Source organism: Fusarium falciforme, chromosome 5, assembly GCF_026873545.1.
Source record: "Fusarium falciforme chromosome 5, complete sequence".
Taxonomy (NCBI): Eukaryota; Fungi; Ascomycota; class Sordariomycetes; order Hypocreales; family Nectriaceae; genus Fusarium; species Fusarium falciforme.
Window position 1 is genome coordinate 2,075,637 of NC_070548.1, and position 24,194 is coordinate 2,099,830.

Consider the following 24,194-nt stretch of genomic DNA (forward strand, 5'->3'; position numbering starts at 1 on the left):
TGCTAGATAATAAAATTGTTATATTTAAGATGCAAATCAAATTTCATCCTATTTTCTGTTTCCAAATATAATTACTTCCCTACAGAGGTACGTTAATGGCGCTCTCCAGTTTTGCCCTGGCACTGTCAATCAACTGCACATACCCACCCTAGACAACAGAGCCGATATGTTCTATTGAGAGCATGGCCATCAATTGAGCACACTCATGGCGACCAAAATGGATATTCAATCTATCATGCCAAAGACCTAGAAGCACCAGAGTATTAACCATCCGTTGTTTGAAATAATATTCACCAACTTCACCCTCCAGTCACCATGTGGTCTCGCTCATGCAAGGTCTCGCGAAGCTGTTTGCTCCCCTTTCTAGGAGTCTTTCTCTTCATCATCCAGCTTGGTCTTTCTCTGGGAGACCTGCCTTCGATAAGGCTGATGCAAGACATCGTCTGCAAGCGCCATTACGAAATCACGAAGGATGAGTTACTCTCGGAGGAAGAGTGTCGGGGAGAGGATGTACAGCAGGAGCTCAACACCATCGTGATGGGGATTCTCATCTCGTTGACTGTGTCCAGTACGTCGTTCAAATTGAACTTTGATCAGGATTCTAACAGAGAAATAGGCGCTCTTGTGGCTTTTCCTCTTGGTATTATCGCAGATCGAGTCGGCCGCGTCCCCATCCTCAGTTTGAGCATCCTCAGCATGCTACTATCTCAAGCATACGGTATGGTCATATGCTGGCAATGAAAGAAGATACCAGTTGAAGCACTCTGGGGCCTTGGTGTTCCATTGCTGCTGGGTGGTGGACGAAGCGTTGCGGAAGCCATGGTCTTTGCCATCATCGCAGACGTGGTCCCCGACAAGAAACGGTATATCCCATCACGTTTAGTCAATGATTGGCTGCTGATACTTAGCCAGTGCAGTATGGTTTCAGTGGATAGTCGCGGCTGTACTTTCGGGGCAACTCCTTGGGCCTCTATTGGCGGGTGTTCTCGTTCAACCCTCAATATGGCTACCGCTCTGGATATCACTCGGCTTGATCACCTTTGGAGGCGTCATTCTCGCTGTCTTTACGCCAGAGACGCTGAGGAGGGGACAGACTCCAGACATCTTCAACCTGGACCCGAGCAACCCTGCTACTTGGGCAACGCTCAAATTCATCTTCCAGAGGCCGATGGTTTGGCTCTTGCCCGGCGCTGTTTTGACAATTCCTCTCGCGACTATTCAATCTGATATTTCTATCCGCCTGATGCCCATTCAGTTCGACTGGCGTTTGGACCAGTCTATACTCCTCATCTCTCTACGTAGTCTGGCTATGCTTGTTACACTCTGTGTGTTACTACCAGCCGCCTCTTACCTCTGGACCAAGCTGTCGACAATAACATTCCCTCACCAGCGAGATCGTATCTTCGCTCGAGCAAGTTCACTCCTCTTCCTCGCCGGGAGTACGTGCATGATGATGGTGTCTGATAAAACCTTGGTCATGACAGGTCTTGTCGTCTCAGCGCTGGGTTCGGGCATCCCGATGCTGTGCCGCGCGATGTTGGTCGGTGCGACGGGACAGGAGCGGGCCGGGACCATGTTTGGCCTGCTGGCGGTCTGGGAGGTGCTAGGGTTTCTGGGATGTGAGATGGGCATGGGAGCGCTGTTTGGAGTCGGGTTGAAGACGTGGATTGGCATGCCTTTTTGCCTGGGGATGCTGGTGGCTTTCGGGATAGCTACGGCGACATGGATAGTCCCACGGAGGCTGCTAATGACCAGAAATATGGGACGAGACGTGGAAAGTTTGTAGATAGGTAATTATGTGGTTGTGAATCAGAGAAGAGGTTGTTTTCTCCCAAACGATCAGCTGTACTCTAGCAGGCGGTCAAACAGAACCACAGAGCGCTTCTAACTCTTCTCAAAGATGATGGGGTTTATGATAAGAAAAATTATCTAAAATACACAAAAAATAAGAAAAAGAATACTAATAATATTCATGTTTTAAATGTCTATTATTTACTCGCTCGCGTGCCTGGAGGATCTGGATGATGGACATGTTTTGATCCACAACTCAGGTCGTCAATCTCCACGCCAGCCGCATGAACAAGGTCCAAGACAAGATCCATCCCAGAAGACGAACTCTCAATCCGAGGGATTCGTCCACGTCTCTGCGGACCAAGAATTGTACGACATGTCACAGACGCGCCTCAGAGGTGAAGCTGGAGATGCAAAGCTCAGCTCAAAGCAGGTACCACGGCATCCGAGGTGTCACTGGGTAGTATCAGTCTGGCACTGGTGAATCAACAGGCACGGCTAGCCCCTTTTGCAACTATCACATATGTTTCCGCCAAGTGCGGGCTTTTCATCCAGTCCTCTATATGCCCGTGTCTCAGAGCCGCTGAGACACCAGAACGGCAAAGATCTAGACTAACTCTTTGGAAAACTTAGAACTAAATTTATATAAATACAGAAAAATAATACTATAATTTATTTAAGATAATATATCTTTTTTCTCATTTTAATTTATACCTACCCTTTGGTGATCTTAAGCTAAGGTACATATGCAGGTCAACCAGTGCCCCATTAACAACTGCAAGTCGCAAATTGCTTCTCTCCGTGCCTTCCATGTCTCAGTCCCTGCCAGGGCATACGCGGCAACGCCCGATGATGCAACTCGCCCTACCGTGTCGTGTCATCACTAGCGATCTGCCCGGGTGCTCTTTTTTTTTTTTTTCTCTTCGTCTTTCTGGCCCTTGATTCCGTTGCTGACCTTCAACTTGCCGTTCCTAGGAGGTGAGATTATAGACTCGCGCTACTCCGTACTTCAACTATCCACACCAGCGAGCACGTCAGCGCCCAACACATTCTCCCCCACCAGAAGTCTCTCAATTGCAGCTTGGGGAAGGGAAATCTCTTCCTGCACAAGCAAAAGATGGCGGTGGATCAGGTCAACACCGAAGAGGCACTTCGGCGGGTCATCCAGACCACTCCCATCATCGACCATCACGCACACCCGCTGCTCAAGCTCGGCGCGATAAGGAAGCATTCGCTTCTATCTATCGCTACCGAGGCTAACGGCGATGCCCTCAACTCCTCACGCACCAGTCTGGCTCACATCCGTACCGTGAAGCATCTGTCCGGACTTCTCGGCACTGAACCAACCTGGGAAGCTGTTGAGGCAGCCATCGTGAAGAAGCAAGGAGGAAACTACCAGGAATGGGTCCGGACATGTCTTTCGGGGATCGAGAACATCCTCGTCGACGATGGTCTGGGCAACTCGGCTGATGTCGAGCCTTACAACACGTTTGACGCTTATACGAGAAGCCCCAACAAGCGTATCCTCCGCATTGAAGAGGTCGCGGCTGATTGTATTGAACGGGCATGTGCTCAGTTCTCCCACCCCTCCGAGGCGTTCTCGGGAGCTGTCGAGAACTTTATGGATGCCATCTACGACGCCCTCGACGACCCCGAGGTTGTCGGCTTCAAGTCCGTCATCTGCTATCGGACCGGCCTCGACGTGGTCCAGATCACCGACCTGGAGCTACTCATGTCGAAATTCCAGGCTGTCTTCGACGAAAGGAAGGCAGAAGGTGCTGAGAAGTTCACACGACTTGAGCATGAGCCTCTCAACGACTACTTCCTTCATATCCTGGCCGGCTTGATCCAAAACAGCGAGGACGAGCACAAGAAGCCTCTGCAGTTCCATACAGGCCTTGGCGACAACGACATAACTCTGACCAAGTCGTCGCCTGCCCATCTGCAGGAATTTATCAAGACATACCCCGAAGTGCCGATCGTACTTCTCCACGCCGGTTACCCTTTCACCCGCGAGCTAGGGTATCTGGCCACAGTCTACAGTAATGTGTACGCAGACATTGGCGAGGTGTTCCCCTTCCTGAGCCGGGATGGACAGGAGGGGGTCGTCCGCCAGATTCTGGAACTCTGCCCCGTGTCCAAGATCCTCTGGAGCACAGATGGACATTGGTTCCCCGAGACGTACGTTCTGGCCGTGGACCAGCTCCGAGAAGTCCTGGACACCGTCCTCGTCGACTATGTCTACAAGGGGGACTTGACCTGGTCGCAAGCAGGCCAGCTGGTCAAGGATGTCTTGTTCAACAACGCGAACAAGCTCTATGACCTTAGATTGGAGTTCCGACCTCTGCAACCGGACTCCAGCTATAGGCTTGAGAGCTCCGAGCACAACAACATAGCAACACTGGCCCGGTTCCTGAAGAACAAGGAGGAGCCGAGGTTCCTGCGGGTGTACTGGAATGACTTCACTGCGATGCCCCGGATGAGGGCTATCCCGATGCGCAGGGTGTGGTCTCTGCTTCGAAACGGCGAGGACTTTACTTTTGGCGTGACAAAGGCTGGTCTTGGTCTTCTCCAGGTTGATGTGCCAGCGCCAAATGTCACACCGACGGGAGAGTACAGACTGCATCCGGATCTCAACACTCTACGCCTCGGTCCTCGGAAGGGTCATGTGACCGTCATGGGAGACTTCAAGGAGAAGGACGGTTCAGCTGTTGCTCTCTGCCCTAGGACCTTATTGAAGCAGACTCTTGCCAAGGCAGCTGAACAAGGTCTGGCGTTCACCCTTGGGTTCGAGATCGAGCTCGTCCTCTTCCGTCGTGGAGAAGAGACCAAATACGAGACTCTCAACGGTGATGGGCATGCATGGTCAGTGGGACGAGCTATGGAGCACGAGGCGATCGAAGTCCTCGAGGACGCCATCGAACAGCTCGACGCTGCTGGTGTATACATCGAGATGGTACACCCGGAGAGCGCCAATGGGCAGTACGAGGTTATCCTGCCCAAGGCGCCTGCGCTCGAGGCGGTAGATACTCTTCTTTACGCACGGGACGTCATCAACAGCTGTGCTACAGCTCGAGGATTCCGCATGACGCTCCACCCCAAGCCATACGCCATCGCTTGTGGAACGGCGGCGCATGTACATATGTCCATCTCATCGGCCAAGGGCTCGGACAAGGAGGTGTATGAGCCATTCTACGCTGGTGTCCTGAAGCACCTTCGTGCCATCACCGCCTTTACATACAGCAACATGGTCAGCTACGAACGAGTGCTGGACGGCTGCTGGGCTGGTGGTACTTGGGTGGCTTGGGGCACGCAGAACCGCGAGGCGCCGCTGCGCAAGATCGAGGATAGCCACTGGGAGCTCAAGTGTATCGACGGCCTCGCGAACCCTTATCTGGCGCTGTCGGCGGTGCTGCTGGCGGGCACCAAGGGCGTGGCCGACGGGGAGAAGATGGCGTGGGGGGACTGTGTCGAAGACCCGTCGCAGCTGTCACTTTCGGAGAGGGAGAGGCTTAATGTGAAGGTGAAGCTACCTAAGAGCATCAAGGAGGCCCTCGGGGCACTGATGCAGGACACGGAGCTGTGCGGGCTGCTGGGGTCGGGGCTTGTGCACAGGTATTTCGATGTCAAGAAGGCTGAGACGGACATGTTGGAGAAGATGGATGACGAGGAGCGGTCTCGATGGATCATGGAGCGGTATTAATGGAGCAGCTGTAAGGGTAAGAGGTTAATAAAAGTGCGCGGACTAGATAGGGGGAGAAGCTATAATCAAGCTCGTCACATTGGATTGATAATATCATCGACTTCCAATAGATGAATCGCAACTCGCACGCCAGAGGATTAAAAAAGTTACCTAACTCCTTATAAGTATGATAAGTAAATTTATAAAAAGAGTATAAAATTATATAAAAATTCAGGTATTTTTATTTACTCTTATTATATGTTGCTAATTATCTTTAGGGGAAAATAACCTCAAAAGTCTATCCTAATCTGTCGTTTTGTCCTTGACTCTGGTGATAGGCTTTTGCCGTAAGAATGTGCATGGTTGATGCTGCCTGGCAATTGGTTCCTTTTGGGGGCCGCGGAATGAGTCGTCTCCAAGATGGCTTTGAGCCGGTGCAACGGCCTGCAAGGAGCATTCCAGGATTGATACGTCTATTCTAGGTACTCAATATACGTGGTAGACCAAGGACCTGTTGATTTCTTGCAAATATTTCCATTGAAACCGTCGTGAGGCTCTACTGCATCGCCATGGTGGGACCCGAGCAGACGTCGATCCCCCGTCCAAAATCAGATCTGCAAGGGAAATGGGAGAAAGCTTGGCCCTGGCAGGACCCGCTATTCCACTCCGGAGCAGGGTCGTTTCTTGGGCTGTTTGCTCCGTTGTCGAGATTAACGGAGCAAGTAAAAAGTCCGGGCCCGGGTAGCAAATAGCCTGTTTCTAGATATTGACTTGACACCGAGGGCGCCATCTTCCTTGGAACTACCCGTGTCCTTTTTAATGCTCTTATTTATCTTGGCTTCAGGACCAGGGCCATCAAGAAAAAAACCCCTGGCGTAGCGTGCCCCCAATCATATGCGGCTAACCTTTCCAAGGGCATTCGTCTCCATCCCCCGGACTGCCCGTATAAACTTCATGACTGACTTTTGCCGTGGAGCTGAGTGGACCGGCATAAAAGCATCACGGCAGTCTTTCACAGCTCAAAAGTAAATACCGAACGATCCGTCTTCGTCACCTTTGCAGAGCAGAGCTGAAGACAATGGATCCGCCCATTGTCAGGTCCGCCAAGGCTCGGCGTCGTCGCCCCGGAAAGCATCGCCCATGGCGGCGCTAATCCATTCCATCCGAGAAAGAACCTGAACCTCCTGTACGGGTACCCATGTGCCTGTCAGCGACCTTTGATCTGGGCCCGTGCTTTTCTTACCCTCTGGTCGAAATGGCCGGCCGATCATTTCCTCTTGCTGGGTTATGGACGCTCATCACCCGCAGACGAACTGAACCCAGATTTTGAGCTTGTTTGTCGGGCGTAGCATTCGCATCTGTAAGCAGGTAATTACTGGAAATAAGCGATGGACATCCATGGCGAGAGTTGCATGCGGAAGCTGCCAGACCGAGAGAATCTAGAAACCTCCCGCCCACGGTCAACCAGCTGCTTTCATAACATGAAACTGCCCTGGCAATGAATGATATGGATCCATCCATGTTTCTTTTCCGCTGGTGGGCCGACGCCTTGTTGTCGCAATTGTCCACTGAGCAATTACCACCGCCTCCACTGTAGGTCACTAAGAGTGCAGCGCTAGACTGCAACTGGCCCAGCACCGCGACTGCACCGTGTTCTAGGTCGGCCTCGATGCCCGCCCACGCTGGACGCTTTGCCCATCTATTGACCATCGGTGGATGGATGGATCACTTGGATTCCGCATCTTACTCTGTGCAAATTCTTGCTTCTGTTGTTCTCCTCTGCTATTCATTCCCTTCTCTCCTTCATCGCCGTTTCTTCCCTTCTTAGACGTCGAGTTCAAGGTACCATCTCCTCATCCACCTTCCACGCGTTCTCCATAGCCCAAGAGAGCCAAGCTTTACTGCCACGCCTCGGTCCCACGCTGCCCCAGCCAGTACCAGAACCTCTGTCGATCGCTACCCTTTCGCTCTGTTCTCTCCCTCCCTTCCTCTCCATCCCCCAGCTCTCCCCGTCCCCCAGTCCCCCCATCTCCGCTCGCTGCAGCTGCTGCCAATTCTCGGACTCAAACTTTGCTGGGAGACCCCGAATGCTCACGAGGCAAAGATAGGCATCAGAGTCGGCCAATCCGTTCCCCGTTTGCTAGATAGATCCATCATCGTCGCTGTTGAGGACGGCCGACTCGGGACGACCGAGTCAGCACACCACGGGACAGCCCTCGACTCTTCGCCTCCCTTGGCCGTCTTGCCGATCATCGATCCACAAACCGCAACGTTCCTCCGCGACCGCAGCTACCGACCAGATCGACGACCTAGACGTAGCCGAGAACCACCACGATCGAAGAGACTGTGGGTGTTGAGACGAGGACGCGAGACGAGGTTCATCGAAGCTCTCACTCCCCAGCAAAAGGTCGTCGTCTGTCTCCTACCTTTAAGCACGAATTCTCGCACCCGCCCTGTCCGCGCCTTCGACCGACCGATCTGAACGACACAACGATGCCGCGCCGTCGTGCTCGGCCCTCGATCTCTTCTCTCTAGCCTGCCTAACATGAGGATCGCCATTCGCGAGCAGCTCGCAGCCCTCGTCGTCTTTGCTGTTCTCGTCGGTCTCGCTGTTGTCTCTATCCCTACCTGGATCTATGTCAACCGTTTCGTTGTCGACGTCGAGCGCGAGGGCTTGACACTTACGGCCTCGCTCAAGGCCTCGCGCATTTCCGCAGAGCTGAATCTCGTCCAGACTAGCTGCATCACCATCGCCTCTCGCATCCTCCTCCAGAATGCCCTTACTAACTTTTACAACACTGGCCGTCGGGACTGGGATGCCGCCCAGGAGGATCTCGAGAGTGCTCTCGCCGTCAGCGCGTCTACGGGGTTGTTGCAGATAAGGTTGTACTCGAGGAATCAGACGGGTGCTTCGCAAGGTGGTCTGCTCAATGTCACATCTCCTGCGGTCCCCAGGATCACCTTGCCCTACAGGGACTCGTCTGGCAATGAGGTCCTCCTTGGTCATGATGGTCCGGGCTACCCCCCGAGCCTCTACCCCAACATCACTTACGTCGATCTCGGCCACCCAAATACCATCAGGAACAATACTACAGCTGTGTCTGCAGAGGCCTTCAAGGACGTGCGCATCTACAGCGATGGGGGTTTGCTACTGGGCCCGCTCGTTCTCAATGAGACAACGTCTCTCCTGTCCGTATCGATACCCATTCGAAGCAACAACGACACCTTCATACTCGGTTACATGACCGTCGTCGTACTGGCCAAGTCCCTCACCCTCGTACAAGAGTCTCGTGAAGGGTTAGGGAAAACAGGCTCGGTCCTGCTCATAGGACCTACCGATCGTTCAAATCGCTTCAATTCGTCGTTCCCTGCGAGCAACGCGACCTACCTCCCTGACCTAGAACAGTTTGGCAACCTTATGGTCAAATTCATCCTCCCTCCCAAGACGCCCGAGGGCTATAGCGACCGCCACAGCGTTTACCAGTTTGACAAGGAGTACGACAACAAGGCATTCCCCGTTGAGAAATACCCAGCCGCCTTTGACTCGTTTGCTAAGCGGTACAATTCCGTCAACAACGCCAGCGCCATAATCAACACCCACAACGAACAGGGCGTCCCGGTCGCTGTTGGATTTGCGCGTACCCAGACCCCCCTGGTCAACTGGACTGTCATTGTTGAGAAGGCCAAGTGGGAAGCTTACAAGCCAATCGATACGCTGCGAAACATTCTCCTCGGCACTGTGTTCGGAACAGTCGGCTTCATAGTCATTCTAGTCGTCCCATGCGCTCACCTCAGCGTCCTGCCGATCCGGAAGCTCAAGGCCGCCACTGAGAAATCAGTCAACCCCCCTGGGTATGAGGAGTCCTTCATTGACTCGGAATATGAGGATGATGAGGAACTGCCAAGCTCGGGTGGAATATCCCAGAGATCAAAGAAGAGGGGCTTTTGGTCCAAGTTGAAGCGGCGACTCCAGGGGAAGCGCACCAAACCGAGCTCCAATCGAGATGTCGCCCGTCGGATGTTCAAGATTCCTGGCAAGGTGGACGACCGGAAACACTTTATTACTGATGAACTCACCGAACTGACACGGACGTTCAACGACATGAGCGACGAGCTGGTGAAGCAGTATCTCTCACTTGAAGTCAAGGTGGCTGAGCGCACGAGGGAGCTCGAAGAGAGCAAAAAGGCGGCCGAGGCTGCCAACGAGAGCAAGACGCTCTTCATCGCCAACATCTCGCACGAGCTCAAGACCCCTCTCAACGGAATTCTCGGCATGTGCGCCGTCTGCATGGAAGAGAACGACATTGTCAGGATTAAGCAATCCCTGAAGACCCTCTACAAGTCGGGCGATCTGCTGCTGCATCTTCTCGAGGATCTCCTGAGCTTCTCCAAGAACCAGATAGGCCAGCAACTTAGCCTCGAGCTGAGAGAGTTCAGTCTGGCCGAGATCCGGTCACAGATCCTCACCATCTTTGACAAGCAGGTGCGAGAAGGAAAGATCAACTTTTCGGTCGAGTTCCTTAGTTCCGATAATGTCGAGATTGGTACGAGCCCGGATCGAGCCGGCGGGGAGACCAAGTTGCCAGCACTGGGACCTCAAGGTACGGGACGTCTTAAGGATATGTGGCTCTGGGGCGACCAACATCGAATACTTCAAGTCATCATCAACTTGGTGAGCAACAGCTTGAAGTTCACTCCCCACAATGGCAGCGTCTCGGTACGCATCAAGTGTCTTGGAGAAGCTGAAGTCATTGCTGAGAACGAGAGCCGCACATCATCGCTCTCGAGGAACTCGCGAAATAACTCGCGAACCGGACGCACTCGTCACCGTGGAGCGACCAGCCCGACGCATTCTAGCAGCTCTGGTCGAAAGGACTCGGGGCAGCGCTTCAACGGCACCGGAACGGCACTATCTATCAACCCCATGGACCCCAAGGCGACTCCCCATGTGCAAGTCCGTGAGCGGTCTCCCACGCCTCCACCACCAGGAGCAAAGGCCTACATATTCCAGTTTGAAGTCCAGGATACAGGCCCCGGTATTCCCGAGCACATGCAACAAAAGGTCTTTGAGCCGTTTGTTCAAGGAGATCTCGGCCTGAGCAAAAAGTTTGGCGGAACTGGCCTTGGATTGAGTATTTGCCATCAACTAGCTGGCCTCATGGGAGGATCGATAACGTTACGAAGCACCATGGGCGTTGGCACGACATTCACGATGGAGATTCCTCTTAAATACGTCAAGAACAGGTACGTCCTCTTGGGCAAGTCTTGATGGGCGTGACTAACTGTTGAATCTAGGACTCCTAGCACTGCCTCGAGCAGCGTGAAATCTCGGCCAACAAGTGTCGATGCTACCGCCGATATGGAGCCACCGCGCAATCCCAACCCCCCGAAGCCCGCAACCGACACCAAGTCGTCCAGCGTCCTGAATCCTCAACCCCGACTGGTCGGTCTAAGCCAACCGTACTTTGCTGCTGACCCTCCTGCTCCGAGGAGCACGACGCAAAAGATGGCTGAAATCGATCGAGCACTGGCCAATAAGAATGGTCAAGGAAAGCTGCGTGTCCTGGTCGCCGACGACAACTCGACCAACATCGAGGTCGTCAGCCGGATGCTCAAGCTCGAGGATGTCTACGACGTGACCATTGCCAAGGATGGTCAGGAAGCCTACGACCTGGTCAAGGCGACCATGGAGAGGAACGAGGCGTTTGATGTCATCTTTATGGACGTCCAGATGCCAAACCTCGACGGTCTACAGAGTACCCGTCTCATCCGCGAGATGGGATACACTTCCCCTATCGTTGCCTTGACGGCCTTTTCCGAGGAGAGCAACGTCAAGGAGTGCATTGACTCTGGTATGGATGAGTTCCTCGCCAAGCCTATCCGACGGCCGGCCCTCAAGCAGGTTCTCAAGAAGTTTGCGACAATTCCGGAGGAGCCAGAGAATGAGAAGCGCTCCCCTTCAGTCAAGCCGTCAACACGGACAAACGGGAATGCAGTCCAGCCACACACTGAGGGTCAAAATGGTACTCTCAAGGAAAAGGAGGGCTGAACTCCACCTCACACACATCATACATAAAAGTCTTTGCCAAAGAACAGTCGCGAACAGGCCGCGACATGACAGATGAATGACCTGCTATACTACTACAACACTTACATGTCCCACGTTAGAGGACCTCGTACTGCATATACAGCCAAACCCTATCTCTGCCACCTACATTCTGAGACCTTGCAAGGGGGCGACTGATATGGACTGGGGGATCAGGCCAGCAACACAACCTTTGCTTCCCCTTCCTACTACCACTACCACTACCACTACTACCACTACTACCACTACTACTGCCAACTTGCATATCCTACCTCCTCATTCCAAGCTACAACAAAAGTTTCAAGCGGGAGGAAACCTCGTCTTTGGCGTTTGGTCGTCTTGTGTTTCTTGATTTGTTATTCTCTTGCAGGAGGGCGCGGGACAGGCGATAAAACAAAAAGCCCCTCGGGTGTCACGGGTTCGGTTCATTCTGGTTATGTCATCTTCCTTCTTCTCCCTTCACATCGCGGGTCTTTTGGTCCTTTTTTCCCACCCTTACAAGTCTTTACTACTACTTTGCTCTTGCTTCTCTTTCGCTTCTCTGGCCATTTGACACTCACACAACACGAACGATCGGATTAGCGCGTATAGGTACATATGTCTTGTCATTGTTTTTTCTTTCTTCTGCGACTGCGATACAGAGGCATGGTTGCCTTGAGGGGGTGGGTAGAAGATGAAGAGTGAGATTTGAGCGCGCAGAATTGAAAGAGAGATGGAGGGAAGGGATCAAGGGAAGAGGGTGGAAAGGGAGCGTCTATATATATTCATGTAACTATATGTATGCGCATAATACTGAGATGAAGGATGAACAACTATCGAACGGTTTACTTTCTTGACTTTCAATATGCACTTTGCACTATGATGCACTGCGCCTTTGATAGATGATGCCTTGGTCTCTGGATATCGAATATATGACCTTGAACCTTGGACATTTTAGACTAACCTCTTCCATCTTCTTTACTTTAAACCCTCAAGGCTTAGGTTAGAGATAGACGTCAAGGATACGGGTCGATCGTGTCACAATACTGAGTTGGAAGCGTTGGAACTTGAAATGGAGTGAATTTTTTGAGTCCATCCCCGTGTCAGAGCAAAGCATCAACCGGCCTGACCCCTTTACTCGACCCTGCCCATCAAGGGTCCCGTCCCTGCCCGTTTCATTGACTTCGTCACTTTCATTTCATCCGCTCTCCCCTCACCGCGGGGCGCGTTTCCCAGACCAGAGGACTCCATCCTGTAGGAGCCTCCCATGATAACCCACCCACCCCTGACACATCCATTCCATGCATAGCCATCCCGGGTCGTGAACCAAAAAGATACAGACAGTCGAATCGAAACGAGAAGAACCGGTAAAAACACAGCTGAGAAGAGAGAAAGAAACAATAGCCACAGACAAAGTCAACAACTCGGACGAAGGAGAATTAATGAAAGGAAAAAGAAAACACGCCAGAGACCAGAGCAACCAAGAAAAGCACACATGTACCGCCGCGCGTTGGAAAGCGAGCCCCCGAAAACGCCTCGTGTCGCGGAATCCCAGCCGCTCTCACCGACCAGAAGCCTGCCCAGGCGCCACGCCTTCATACATAGGAAATCAACATGTCCAAGGAAACAAAAACAAGTTAGGACGCAATCAAGGTCCGTGAACAGAGAAGTTGGGCGGGAAAATCGTGTACTGTTTGGCCTTCTCCGTGTCGTGTGGCGTCGGTTCGCAAGCGGATGACCGTTGTTGAGATTAAGACGGCGTTTGGTGTTGTTGAAATGTTGGAAAAGAAAGCAATCCAATGCGAATGTGGCCAGTGAAAGCTGCCTAGCTCAAGAGCTACAGCGCAACAGCCGTGTCGATGGAGCTGGCCTAAATCTCCATCCGGCCGGCGATGTCTTCACTCATGAACCTCTCGTTGCTTCTGTCGAGCATATCCATATCATCAATGTCGTCGTCAAACTCGTCATCTGAGTAAGCAACAAGATCGCCATCTTCCCCTCTGTTCCAGAACAGTCCGTCATCCATGTCCTCGTCGTCTTCCGTGTACGGCACCAGCTCAGCATCTCGATCACCAAGCCAGTAGTTGGCACGCTTCTGCGCACCGGCTGACTCGAGCTCTTGTCGGTTGCTGTGGTTCCTTGCCAGGTTTGTAGGCCGGAGTGTCGGGCTGTGGGATGAGATGACAGGTACTACGCGCACATAGAGGTATGCCACACGCTTCAGGGATCGGTTGAAGAAGAAGTAATGGGCGGCCCAGATGGCGCTCTCGTCCTCCTCAAACGGGTCGGTGTCGGGGTGATAGCTGAAGATTGTACACTCGTTAAGGTGCATTTCCTTGTCGATCAACGACCAGCATTGGGGTCCCCAGTTGGAACTTGTGTCGCTATCGAGAGAGGAGCCGAGCGACTTGGGCTCAAAGTTTGGCCTCACGTTTTGGAGAATCGAATCGAGGTTGACCATGACGCGGCGCAGGTTTCGCTCGCGCTTGAAGTCGTTGGGCCGAAGAACGTGGGAGAAATCGTAATGGGGATGACTGGCGTTCAGCGTCGCGATCAAGTACGCAAATGTCCGACGGCTTGAAAGTTCTGATAGAGGACCGAAGGCGCTTGAGTGTGAAAATAGCTGCATGCTCGGTGAGGTGGCCAGCATCTGCGCACGCTCTGGTGGTGACAGGCTGGCGCCGAGCTTGAGGAGGGCTTCATGTTGCGAGTTGAGATCCTTATCGATATTCTTGTAGAGCTTCTTGTCGGAGCCTGTTGACTTTGTCGTGTAAAGATCGCAACCGCCAGTAACGTTGCAGTCGGGTGTGTTGAAGTTGAGGGCGCCCGTCACCGCTTCGAAGTCTTGCACTGGTAGATACTGCAGTTCACATGTCAGCATGGCACGGAGAGTCGCGAATGTCGGGATTGCTTACCTTCATATTGATGGAGGAGGAGCTATCTGGCTCCGATGTCGCGATAGAGGTGCCGTGGTGTCGCTTTGCGTTGCTATGCGATGATTGTCGTGATGCGAGAGCGCGGTCGGGAGGGAACCGATTGCGTCAGCGTGGAGTAGCGGGCTACGGGGCGGCAGGAGACAGATGTCGCGATGCGGAAGGTGCGAATGGGGCGCAGAGGTGGAGATGAAGTCGGTGTCGAAGTCGGAATCGGAGTCGCCAAGTGTGGGATTGAAGTCGATCGTAAAAGGCGACAAGGGCGACGACGGTAACAGTTGGTGTTTGGGGGAGGAAGGGATGGGAATGGCTTGGCTGGATGGAAGTCGGGGTAGATAGATGATCGCCGGAGCCTGCTGCGGTTCGGAAGTATGAGGGAGGGGCGCGGTCGGTCGGCGTGGTAAAGAGACCCCGTGAATCAAGACCGGAGATAAAGAGACCAACGGTTGGGTGGGGGTTAATGCTGTAGGTCAATTCACCGGTAGTTGCGGCGATTGCAATGGTCAGGAAGAGAGATAAGCGACCAAGATGGTGAAGCTGTCGAATGAGTACGTAAGTGTGTAAGCTGCAAGATGAATGGAATGCAACAAGAGGGAAGGAAAAGGAAGAGGGGCGGCAATGGCAATTGAAGTTGCGTGGATGGAAGGGAATGACCGGCTGCGGGACTGATGGATTGAATGCTTTTGTCTGAGGTCAGCGGGTTCACGCAGGCAAGACAGCTTGTGAACCAATATGGACGGCTTTGTGATCTGATGGTCGCGGCCACCCGGCCACGGGATCGCAGCAGCGGATGAGCCACGCTGGCACCCGCAGCAACAGCTCTCCTGGAGCTTTGCCGGTCCCGGCCATCGACACCGAGCCAAAGAGGGAATTCCGGGGACTGCGCCAACTTGTCCCGTCGGTATTCGGGTCAAGCAAGCCAAGTCGGCGGAGCCCTCCCCCTGTCAGCCCATCTCATGCCTCATCTCATGGCTCTCATGAGACCAGGGGTCCCGTCCCAAGAGGTCCAAATCCCTGATCTTGACCAATTGCCCAGCTCTGCTTCCAATCCAATCGATTTGCCCATGCTCGCAGCTGGCAATCTGTAAGCTCAACAGAACACTTGTTCCCGCAATCGCTAGGTTTGGGGCACCACAAATAAGGGGGGGTCCTTTGGCGCAACATGGCAGCGAATCGGGCACTGCTCTGAAACCACGGGCCGCTGTCGAGCGCCATCATGCTTCAGCTCCAGCATTCCAGGCGCACTAGATGAAGCTTTCAGTCATGGTCCAATGTCAGTTTGCAAGTAAAAAAGGCAAAAAATGAGGTCAATCGTTTCTCTTGATTCTGGTTGCGAGGCGTCCCGACGGGGTGATGCGATTGCGCTCGCGCTCGGGTTTGTCGAGCGCCCAAGGGACACCAACGTGTCAAACTGGGACATGCCGAGTGGCATACGGCGTGTGAACTCGGTGCACCCATTGAATGCCGTCACTCTTCGCCATCCGAGGATCCGCTGTCCTTGAGTCGACTCTCTGCATGATCCCTCCGCAATGGGTCGACGTCAGATTGCCGTCCCTTGCGCCGTCAACCGCATCTGCCGCGGTGACGCCTTCGCCATTGGGCCTCATCTCTTGATATGAAAGAAGGTGGTTTTCCACCGTCAAAGATCTACAAAACAAGACCGTATAGGCCTAGGACTCCCCAAACACCGCCAGCGCCGGTTCCCACGATGCAAATAAACATGCGTGTCCTCTCTTCCCATTGAAGAGATGCTCAGCCGCCTGAGACTTGCCCCATTACACAAACCCCGCATCCTTGAGTGATTTCAATATTTCTTCTTCGACCTGTTGATCCAAAGTTAATCCGAGATCAACTAACGCGTTGTAGTTCTTCGTATGAAACCGTATCATAGGGGACATCGCTCGATCGGTCTGGGGATTCGTAACGCAAGTCGAGTCGAGTTGGTGCCAGGCAGCTATTAAACGTCGTCGCCGAGGATGGTCTACATGATCTTTGTAACTTCGTCCTCAACCTTGTTGACATTCCGGCGTTAGCTGTCATCTGGCGATGCTTTTGCTGGGTGCAGGTTGCCGGGCCATCACGAGACTTCACTAGTCGCCAAGCTGGATATCACCCCTGATTACTCACCTCCATGTCCTCAAGAGAGTCTTGCTGGCCGATGCAGCGGAGTACGTTCTTCTTGCTGCTCTCCTGCAGCTCGCCGGCGAGGAGGAGTTCGTCAAGGATGTAGTACGCCTTGGTAAAGGAGAAGATGATATCGAGCTCGCAAACGTTGCCGTAGTATTTGTCCATCTGCTCGACGTATCGGTGGATGATTTCGAGGGTGATCAACTCATTGTCCTCCGAGGAACATCCCGCAATGAAGAAGAGCGAGGCATATCGGCGATAGACGATCTTGGTGTCTGTTGCTGTCAGCATAGGCCGGCATCAAGATAGGAGCTAAGGGGGCTGACCCTTGTACTCCAGAAAGTTGCACATCCGCGTCCTACGGGCGAGCACGAGCTGGGACACGTCCTTGACGATCTTGGCCTTGTCCTTGGGGGAGAGTGTTGTGAACCACTTGGCGAGGCGCTGGAGGCACTAGTCAGTGACGACATGTCTTGATGGGAGCTGGCAGACGGACCACTTTGCCCTGACGGGACAGGAGAATGAGGTATCTGGGGGGTTAACTCTAGGTCAGCGGCCGGGAACGGGCGAGCAGCTGTGGAGGAGCATACTGGATCGCCATCGTGATGTTGGTTTCACGCTGCCGAGCCTGCTTTGAATCGTGCAGGAGGGAGCGAGGGAGATGTTTGGGGAGATGCGAGTTGATGGAGATAATTCTGGCTTCAAGGTGGACACGGAAGCAATTTGGCGGGTTGGTGACGAGTCGGGCCTCAGGCGGGCAGCCCAGTCAGAGTGCCCGGTCCAGGCTCCAGCCAATGCGCCCGGGCCAGACTGATCCCCGCTGCGAGTCAGTGGACAGCCAGGTGGCTTCAGTGGTTACAGCAAGTGACGGGCGATCAATTAGCGGCCGCTTACAGCGAGTCCACAGTAGGCCAAGAAAAAACGAGACACCAGTGCAAGCATGTTAGCTTATTACTCTCTAAAGATGATCAATAGAGTATACTAAGGATAGATAAAAAGTACTCTAAAATACTCCTTTTGTTATGATATCTTTACTAGTTTTATTATATTTTATGTAAATGTACTTATTATGATTGAGAGGACTCAAGTGATCCTTTGAGGAGCTCTGGCGTCTCATTTATTTCTTGACCGGCGTGCCTGTCTATCCAGCTTCCATCGATCCATCTGGTGTGGACGATCTCAGACAAGAACAGCCATGATTCAACGGCTCAAGACATGGATCAAGTCTTGCCTGGGCAAAACACTCCAAACCCCGCGTCAGTGATGGAGCCATTGGTATCCGGATCGCGAGATTCCAAAGGTCGTCATCGTATTGCCCACCCCCGTCCTCAAGCACGCAACTATGTGCTTCCTCTGATGTCAGTCGCGATGGAGGTCCTTGGCCATTCAGGAATCAACCATCTCCCACCATCTCCCACCTCTTCATCACATCTCATCCTCGACCATCATTCGACTCCCCTGCAACCGTGACAAACACAAAACCTCCACGCTTATCATACTGCGCACCGCTGTGATTCCAAAGCTACCGTCTGCGTCTGCGGCCAGGCAATATTACTAATCCCACCTCCGCTCTCCCCCACGTTTCCCTGGGGACTCAATGGTCTCGAAAAGCCCGCTTCCGAGCAATCGGAGTGTGGGCAGCTGGGAGGAGCTAGCAAGTTTCGTTGTCTAGCCCAGGGCGCGCAGAGTTGATAAAGACGGGACTATCTGGGCCTGCCGCTGGCGTCTCCGAGTTTAAGCCTTGAAGACGCCGACGTCGAAATTTTTCCTCCCATTCTTCAAACCTTGGCTCAGCCTTTCTCTACTTTAGCTGTTGATATTTCTTTCTTCTTTGATCATTTGATACCTGTCTATTCTCTATTTTACTCTCATATACCCATCATGACGAAACTCATTCTCTCTACGGCGTTTGTACTCCCCGATTCCTGTGAGGCGCTTTCGTGCTGACAAACCCCTCTTTAGCAATGTCATGTCGGCAGGCCCTTCGGTGATTCGCAAGCCCGGAAACAACAGATCCAACCTCGAACTCGTCAATTCCCTTCGCGACAACTTCGCTGAGGCTCGGCGCGACTATGCGACACATGCTCCTGGCACCAACGGCTTCACGAACGGTGATGCGCCCAACGGCAAGGCGACGGATGTCGAGCTCTGGACGGAGCGACAGGGCAGTGCGCTATACGTTCCCCGCATCAATTGGCACGCCGCCGGGTTGCGGGAGGAGTCGAGTCAGTATGAGATCACCGTGAAACTGTTCCTCTTGCCCGGGACGCCTGTCGCCGAGCGGGAGCAATACGCCAAGGAGGCCTTGGACTTGGTCCGGAGGGAGCTCGGTATTCAGACCATCGATCTGCTAATAGTTTCCTTCCCCGGCATGTCGTTTGAGGGCAATTGCGAGTGGGAAGCGGACAAGGCCAACGCTAATCAGGGCAATCTGGAGGAGGAGCTTGCGACTTGGAAGGTATTCGAGGGTTTGCACAAGCAGGGACTTGTCAAGCGACTGGCTGTGTCCGAGTTCGGCAGCGAAAAGCTAGGCGCCTTCATCAAGCGCGCCACCATTCGGCCCGTCATTGACCAGATCAACCTACGCAACTGCTGCGATGTCCCCCCGCCGCTCAAGAAGCTGGCTGAGGAGGAGGGAGTCGAGTTGCACGTCCATACCGACTGCACTGATATTCTCCCCCCCGGAACTCTGCGCGAGCTCCTGGGCCACGGCCCCCGAGGCGCTGGCCTGCTCGCCGATCCCGCCCACAACGGAACCGGGCTGGCTGGGGAGATTGTTCCTGAATGGGTTGTGCGTTACACAGCATTTGTTCAGGATCGAGGCGTCATCGAGAACAAGGGCTATTTTGCCGGAGCGGAACTAGTGGAGCCCTAGTTCCGCAACTCCGCAACCGTTGAGGAGTGGGATGATGATGATGATGATAGGGAAGAGGTGTTTCCGAGCATATCTGACAGCACGATATCGGGCTGTGGATGGATTTCGTCCTTTGGTTTTTGCAAAACAGCGAGCATCAGACACACGGAGTTTAGACACTATGACAGGGAAATTGGCCGAGACGGCTTTTCTGTTTTTCTTTGGTTATCCCAGCATGCTTCTTTTGCGACCTCTCATCCGTACATCTTCTAGCTTCTTAAGTGCGATTTTGGCCTGCTTGAAAGTTTGGCCATACGCATCGAGCAGCTCTGGAAAGATACACTCAGCACGGGGGTGCGTACTACCAAATGCCCTCTCTAGCACGTAGAGATCTACCGCTCGGTCTTCATCTGATACACTCCCACTTGCAAGACCGAGGTCGATGATGACTAGTTCACCATCAAGGGGACTCTGGTTCTTTGGATCGGTAGGGGGCGCCAACATCATGTTACTGGTGGTCAAGTCCCCGTGGACGATTCCAACCTTGTGCATATTGCCAATAGCAGTGCCGATGCGTCGCATCAGGCTCTTCAACTCGGCGTCATCCTCGATGCCCTCTGTGCGGCTTCCGAGGCGCTCGTTGATGCTCTTGCGAACGGGCCCTCCATGTATCCATTCCAACATCAACCACCCAGCAGCCTCATCGACAGCGTAGACGGCTGGCACGCGGACGCCATCGCGACGGCACTTTGCGAGGATGCGGGCCTCTGACAGGATCCGGTGTCGCGTGAGGCGCTGATCGAGAGTCGGGTGCCGCCAGGGCTTGGGAGGGCGGTACTTGAGGGCGCAGGGGATGTCGGGCAGCAGGTAGGTGCTCTTGTAGAGGCGGCCCTCGGCGCCTTGTGTGATGAGGGTTGGCGGGGTCGACGCGGGGTATTCGAGGATCTTGGGGAGGGGAAATTGATGCGCCTGCTGCGCCGCGGGGTCGGTGGCCGGCGCCGTCGCTGTGGCCGTCATAGCTGCTGAGCTGAGCTGAGTGTTGATGATAGAATAAAAGTCAAGGATTAGATCAGTCAGTGGGGAAAGATCTAGCAATTATGACGAGCTGCAAGACGAGCGCAGGTACGGGGCGGTCATGAAGTCAGTTGAAGACGCAGACAAAAAGGTTGATTGGCACCATGCATCGAACGGAGACGTGCAGTCAGCAGCGGGCCGATGAAGGGAGTGGACGGCAACGGCTAGGAACATTTTTTGGCGGGCACGAGAGAGAAACGTGACTGGCGGGTTCTTTGCACTAACGACCAGCCCGTGGTCAAATCACGTTTATTTCTACCAAGCTTGACGCCATCGACGTTGTGCTGCCCCTCAAGGTTTTGACAACACATTGGTTTTCTCATGTCTGGAGATGCCTTCACTCGCTCATGTAATAACAGCCCCGAGTTCACTCAACCTCCATCGAAACCCTAGGATTGATCCACTGCGCCTCCCCCAAACCCTAAGTCCAGGCCGAGGCGCATTTATAAGTCCCCTGGATAGCCGAGACACTACTGGAATAGGCCTGGTAATAGTGCCGCTGGAAGAATCCCTCACGACCAACCGATGCCGGAATCAACTGCACAAGTCCACTCGGGACGCTGCCAATGCAATCGAGAACCCGCTAGACGGTTCGGCATCGCAGCATTAGCGCTGTGGGAGGGGGCGACTCCAGGGGCAAACAGCTTACGGCGCATCCTCTTTAACCACCCACCTCTTGAGTAATACAGTCTTTGTCAGGGTACGTACGAGAAACACCAACAGTCAGCATCACCATATCCTGACCGTTTCTTCTCGGATCTCGTATGCCCGGCACTCCCGCTCGCCACAACGGCCCTCTGCCGCGTCCGAGGCGAATGGCTGAGGGGGGCTGTCAAACTAAATCAGTCACACACAACGCCATCCGCGCATCCCACATCCACCTGCCATGTGATGGGTTTCCCTGCCCTGGGTCGTAATGGATCTTTTAGCTGCAGCTACAGGGGCCCTTCTCCATTCCCAGCCATCCACGCCAAGTGGCCGAACACGGCCGCTCCAGAACAAATCTGGCAGTTCGGCCTGTCCTGGGCCTGGACGGTACGGCGCTGCTTGAAGCCCCGGAGGCTAGAGCAGAGCGCACACACAAACTGCTTTCGCGCTTGTGCTGCCCCCCGTCGTCATTCACTCACTCACCCCTCTGTGCCCAGTTATCTTGTGCGCCGTCGATCCAGCCTCTCTCTCCTCTCCCTTTTCCCTCCCCTCAAAGAGAGAGACACCCCAAGGACCATGCGCGATAGCCTCACCCAACGCCCTGACTTGCCATCCAGACGCTTCGCGCTCAACCATGGCAGAGTCCGACCTGCTCCAGTGGACCACCGTCCTCATTCTGACCGCTCTTTTACTTGCCGCCATCGTCCTCGCCCAGATCGTCTCCGTTTATACAGCCTACCAAGTGGCGCCGCAGGAGATCGCAACTTTCGTTGACACGGCCGACTTTTCCTCCCAGGAGAATGAGTCGTATGATCGCGACGTCTCCAAGGTGCAGCGTCTAGATGAGAAGCTACGCTTGACCCAGCTCCTAAGGGAGATACAGAGGACGTGCGACGATTTGCGCGAGGACCTCAATGGCATGTTGCTCGAGGAGGACGCCACCCAGATGAGGACTGTCGCCAGGTTGCTCTGGGCGTCGAAGCGATCGAGGCTGGAGGGTCGTGTCCGGAGGCTTGATATGTTGCGCATGCGCTTTCTTGTCGTGTACATGGGTGTCGTCGCATTCAACACAAACACTACCAGCCATACTGAGAAACCACAACCCCCATCTGCGCCCAGGGACCTCGAGAAGTCGCCCGTCTTCAAGACACCACCTCGTCCAGCTCTTCCCAAAGGCCTGATGGAGGGAATCATCAACCGTCCCCCCCTCCGCAGTCTGACCACGCAGGCACTCGTCGGCCACCAGGAGCACACTTCCAAACCCCATCGCAAAGGATGGGCAGGCGTTGTCGAGGAGCTTCAGACGTCTCCCAGGATGCAGCAGCGCCACGCTTCTATCGAGCGCGCAATGTCAAGGTCCTACTCAAAGTCGCCATGATCTGCTAGCATCGGTTTGGTCATCAAGACTTCCCCTGGTTTTCCTTGCGTATTGGCACACGGTTACAGCGACACGACATAAACTTTCTCACAGGTTGCCCATTGTATGCGACGGACAGAGCGCGGGCATGGCACGGCGTTTTCTGGTGTGGCCATCTTGGCCACCAAACATTTTTCACGATACAGCATGATCCGATACAGTACAGCACAGCATCGGCATTCTAGATCTTCTACAGGCATGGAGGTGCGCGAGTTATGAGCGATGATTAATGATGCGTCGGTCTGGCAAAGGTTGGAGGGCATTGAGGAGTTTGGTTCGTTTTCACTTCACTTCGCATAGATGGGATGATACCCCTTTTTTTTTCTTTTCCGAGGCCTTAAGTCTCGGTGCATCTTGTTTTGTGCCTGTTTTTGCTATTGACTTTGACAGCATACTCCCATCATGTTTCGTTGCCGTTCTTGGGAGATATGGAGGATACAGCAGCCCCCCATCAATGACCAGAGACAGCTTCGGGGCCGGTACCGTTTCTTTCCCCAACTACAACGTTGTTAGTCTTAGCTTTAGACGGATCTGATTTATGAGTTTTGACTTGCCGTCGAGAGCCACCAAGAAACGGCTCACACAGTTGTAGCAAGCCACCTGGGTTTTGGGTTAGCTCAGGCTCAATTTACTACGCTAGGCTCTATCTTACCGTTGCTGTGATCTCGACAATCTCCTGCTCATTGAAGAACTTCTTCAAGTGGTCAAACGTCTCGTCCTTGACGTGAACATTCCTCGTCATCTCATCCGTGTAGAGCAACACGGCCCACTGCTTCTCTGACAACTCGGCTGGACGCTCACCCAGCGTGTCCTGCTTGATGGCCTCGAGTCCTGCCTCAGAGACGCCGCCCTTGACAGCCAGCGGGGCGTGGTGCTTCCACTCATACCAGGCCTTGTTGCAGACGGCAACGCGCGAGATGGCGAGCTCACGCAAGTCGTCGCTCAAAGAGGTTTTTGTGCGGACAGCGCCGAGGAACGAGTTCCATCCGTCTGCCACAGGTGGGGAGTGAAGGAGCGCAAGGTCCAAAGACTGAAGAGGACGAGGGTTCCGTCGCTCCTCGATGCGCTTCACAATGGCGGCTTCCTCATCGTTCTTGGTCGGGGGAGGGGTGGGTACGTAAGGGATTCTCATGATGCCGGTTTGGTGTAAGTTGACTCTGTGTGTCAATTGAGGACAGCGTATGCGCAAGAGGTGCTAGATATATGAAGATTGAAGCAAGGGGACACTGTAAATGATATCTAAGATGAGAGATAAACCCGACAGATGTCGAGACCCGAAAGCCGCTCCTTGGTTATATGTTCTCCCGGATGCGCGGGGTCGGTTTAGAATCGCAACTCCCGTCTCCACTTCCCGAAAAGCGGCGCCGAGAGGCGGAGGTTTATCACGGCATCTGGACGGTTGCCAAGATGGGCTTGGAAGATGCATTTAAATATGTATTGTAGAGTGTTGCGGGTAGAGCTAGGTCAGATCTAGTCATTACTAGTTTACAACGAATTTGAATTCAGGAATTTCGAGTGGAAGATGGGCATTCACTCCCTAGCCCAACATCCTCCAGGTGTTGATTGAAATGCCCATCTCCATGGACAACCCAGCATTTTATCAC

The 24,194-nt window shown here is 53.7% G+C and overlaps 9 protein-coding genes across 9 annotated transcripts; 5 read left to right on the forward strand and 4 right to left on the reverse strand.

Moving 5' to 3' along the window:
* Positions 1-315: 315 nt before the first annotated feature.
* Positions 316-1,786, forward strand: NCS54_00685300 (Hypothetical protein; the record flags this gene model as incomplete). Its single annotated transcript, XM_053152295.1, has 4 exons — positions 316-568; positions 617-718; positions 755-863; positions 913-1,786. 4 exons carry the CDS (start codon positions 316-318, stop codon positions 1,784-1,786), a joined length of 1,338 nt encoding a protein of 445 aa, XP_053008270.1.
* Positions 1,787-2,908: 1,122 nt separating this feature from the next.
* On the forward strand, positions 2,909-5,494 carry NCS54_00685400 (Gln-synt-C domain-containing protein; the record flags this gene model as incomplete). The annotated part of the gene is made up of 1 exon (XM_053152296.1): positions 2,909-5,494. The coding sequence occupies one exon, from the start codon at positions 2,909-2,911 to the stop codon at positions 5,492-5,494; it is 2,586 nt and encodes an 861-aa protein (XP_053008271.1).
* Positions 5,495-8,018: 2,524 nt separating this feature from the next.
* NCS54_00685500 (Hypothetical protein) lies at positions 8,019-11,522 on the forward strand (the record flags this gene model as incomplete). The annotated part of the gene is made up of 2 exons (XM_053152297.1): positions 8,019-10,717; positions 10,769-11,522. 2 exons carry the CDS (start codon positions 8,019-8,021, stop codon positions 11,520-11,522), a joined length of 3,453 nt encoding a protein of 1,150 aa, XP_053008272.1.
* Positions 11,523-13,407: 1,885 nt separating this feature from the next.
* NCS54_00685600 (Repressor of RNA polymerase III transcription MAF1) lies at positions 13,408-14,458 on the reverse strand (the record flags this gene model as incomplete). Its single annotated transcript, XM_053152298.1, has 2 exons — positions 13,408-14,397; positions 14,453-14,458. The coding sequence occupies 2 exons, from the start codon at positions 14,456-14,458 to the stop codon at positions 13,408-13,410; spliced, it is 996 nt and encodes a 331-aa protein (XP_053008273.1).
* Positions 14,459-16,451: 1,993 nt separating this feature from the next.
* Positions 16,452-17,198, reverse strand: NCS54_00685700 (AP complex subunit sigma; the record flags this gene model as incomplete). The annotated part of the gene is made up of 5 exons (XM_053152299.1): positions 16,452-16,481; positions 16,598-16,872; positions 16,924-17,041; positions 17,094-17,127; positions 17,188-17,198. 5 exons carry the CDS (start codon positions 17,196-17,198, stop codon positions 16,452-16,454), a joined length of 468 nt encoding a protein of 155 aa, XP_053008274.1.
* Positions 17,199-18,478: 1,280 nt separating this feature from the next.
* On the forward strand, positions 18,479-19,472 carry NCS54_00685800 (GCS light chain; the record flags this gene model as incomplete). The annotated part of the gene is made up of 2 exons (XM_053152300.1): positions 18,479-18,504; positions 18,560-19,472. The coding sequence occupies 2 exons, from the start codon at positions 18,479-18,481 to the stop codon at positions 19,470-19,472; spliced, it is 939 nt and encodes a 312-aa protein (XP_053008275.1).
* A 204-nt stretch (positions 19,473-19,676) lies between these two features.
* NCS54_00685900 (EKC/KEOPS complex subunit BUD32) lies at positions 19,677-20,468 on the reverse strand (the record flags this gene model as incomplete). Its single annotated transcript, XM_053152301.1, has 1 exon — positions 19,677-20,468. The coding sequence occupies one exon, from the start codon at positions 20,466-20,468 to the stop codon at positions 19,677-19,679; it is 792 nt and encodes a 263-aa protein (XP_053008276.1).
* Positions 20,469-21,807: 1,339 nt separating this feature from the next.
* NCS54_00686000 (Hypothetical protein) lies at positions 21,808-22,551 on the forward strand (the record flags this gene model as incomplete). Its single annotated transcript, XM_053152302.1, has 1 exon — positions 21,808-22,551. One exon carries the CDS (start codon positions 21,808-21,810, stop codon positions 22,549-22,551), a length of 744 nt encoding a protein of 247 aa, XP_053008277.1.
* Positions 22,552-23,041: 490 nt separating this feature from the next.
* On the reverse strand, positions 23,042-23,722 carry NCS54_00686100 (CMD domain-containing protein; the record flags this gene model as incomplete). Its single annotated transcript, XM_053152303.1, has 3 exons — positions 23,042-23,088; positions 23,145-23,190; positions 23,243-23,722. 3 exons carry the CDS (start codon positions 23,720-23,722, stop codon positions 23,042-23,044), a joined length of 573 nt encoding a protein of 190 aa, XP_053008278.1.
* Between the last annotated feature and the right edge of the window lie 472 nt (positions 23,723-24,194).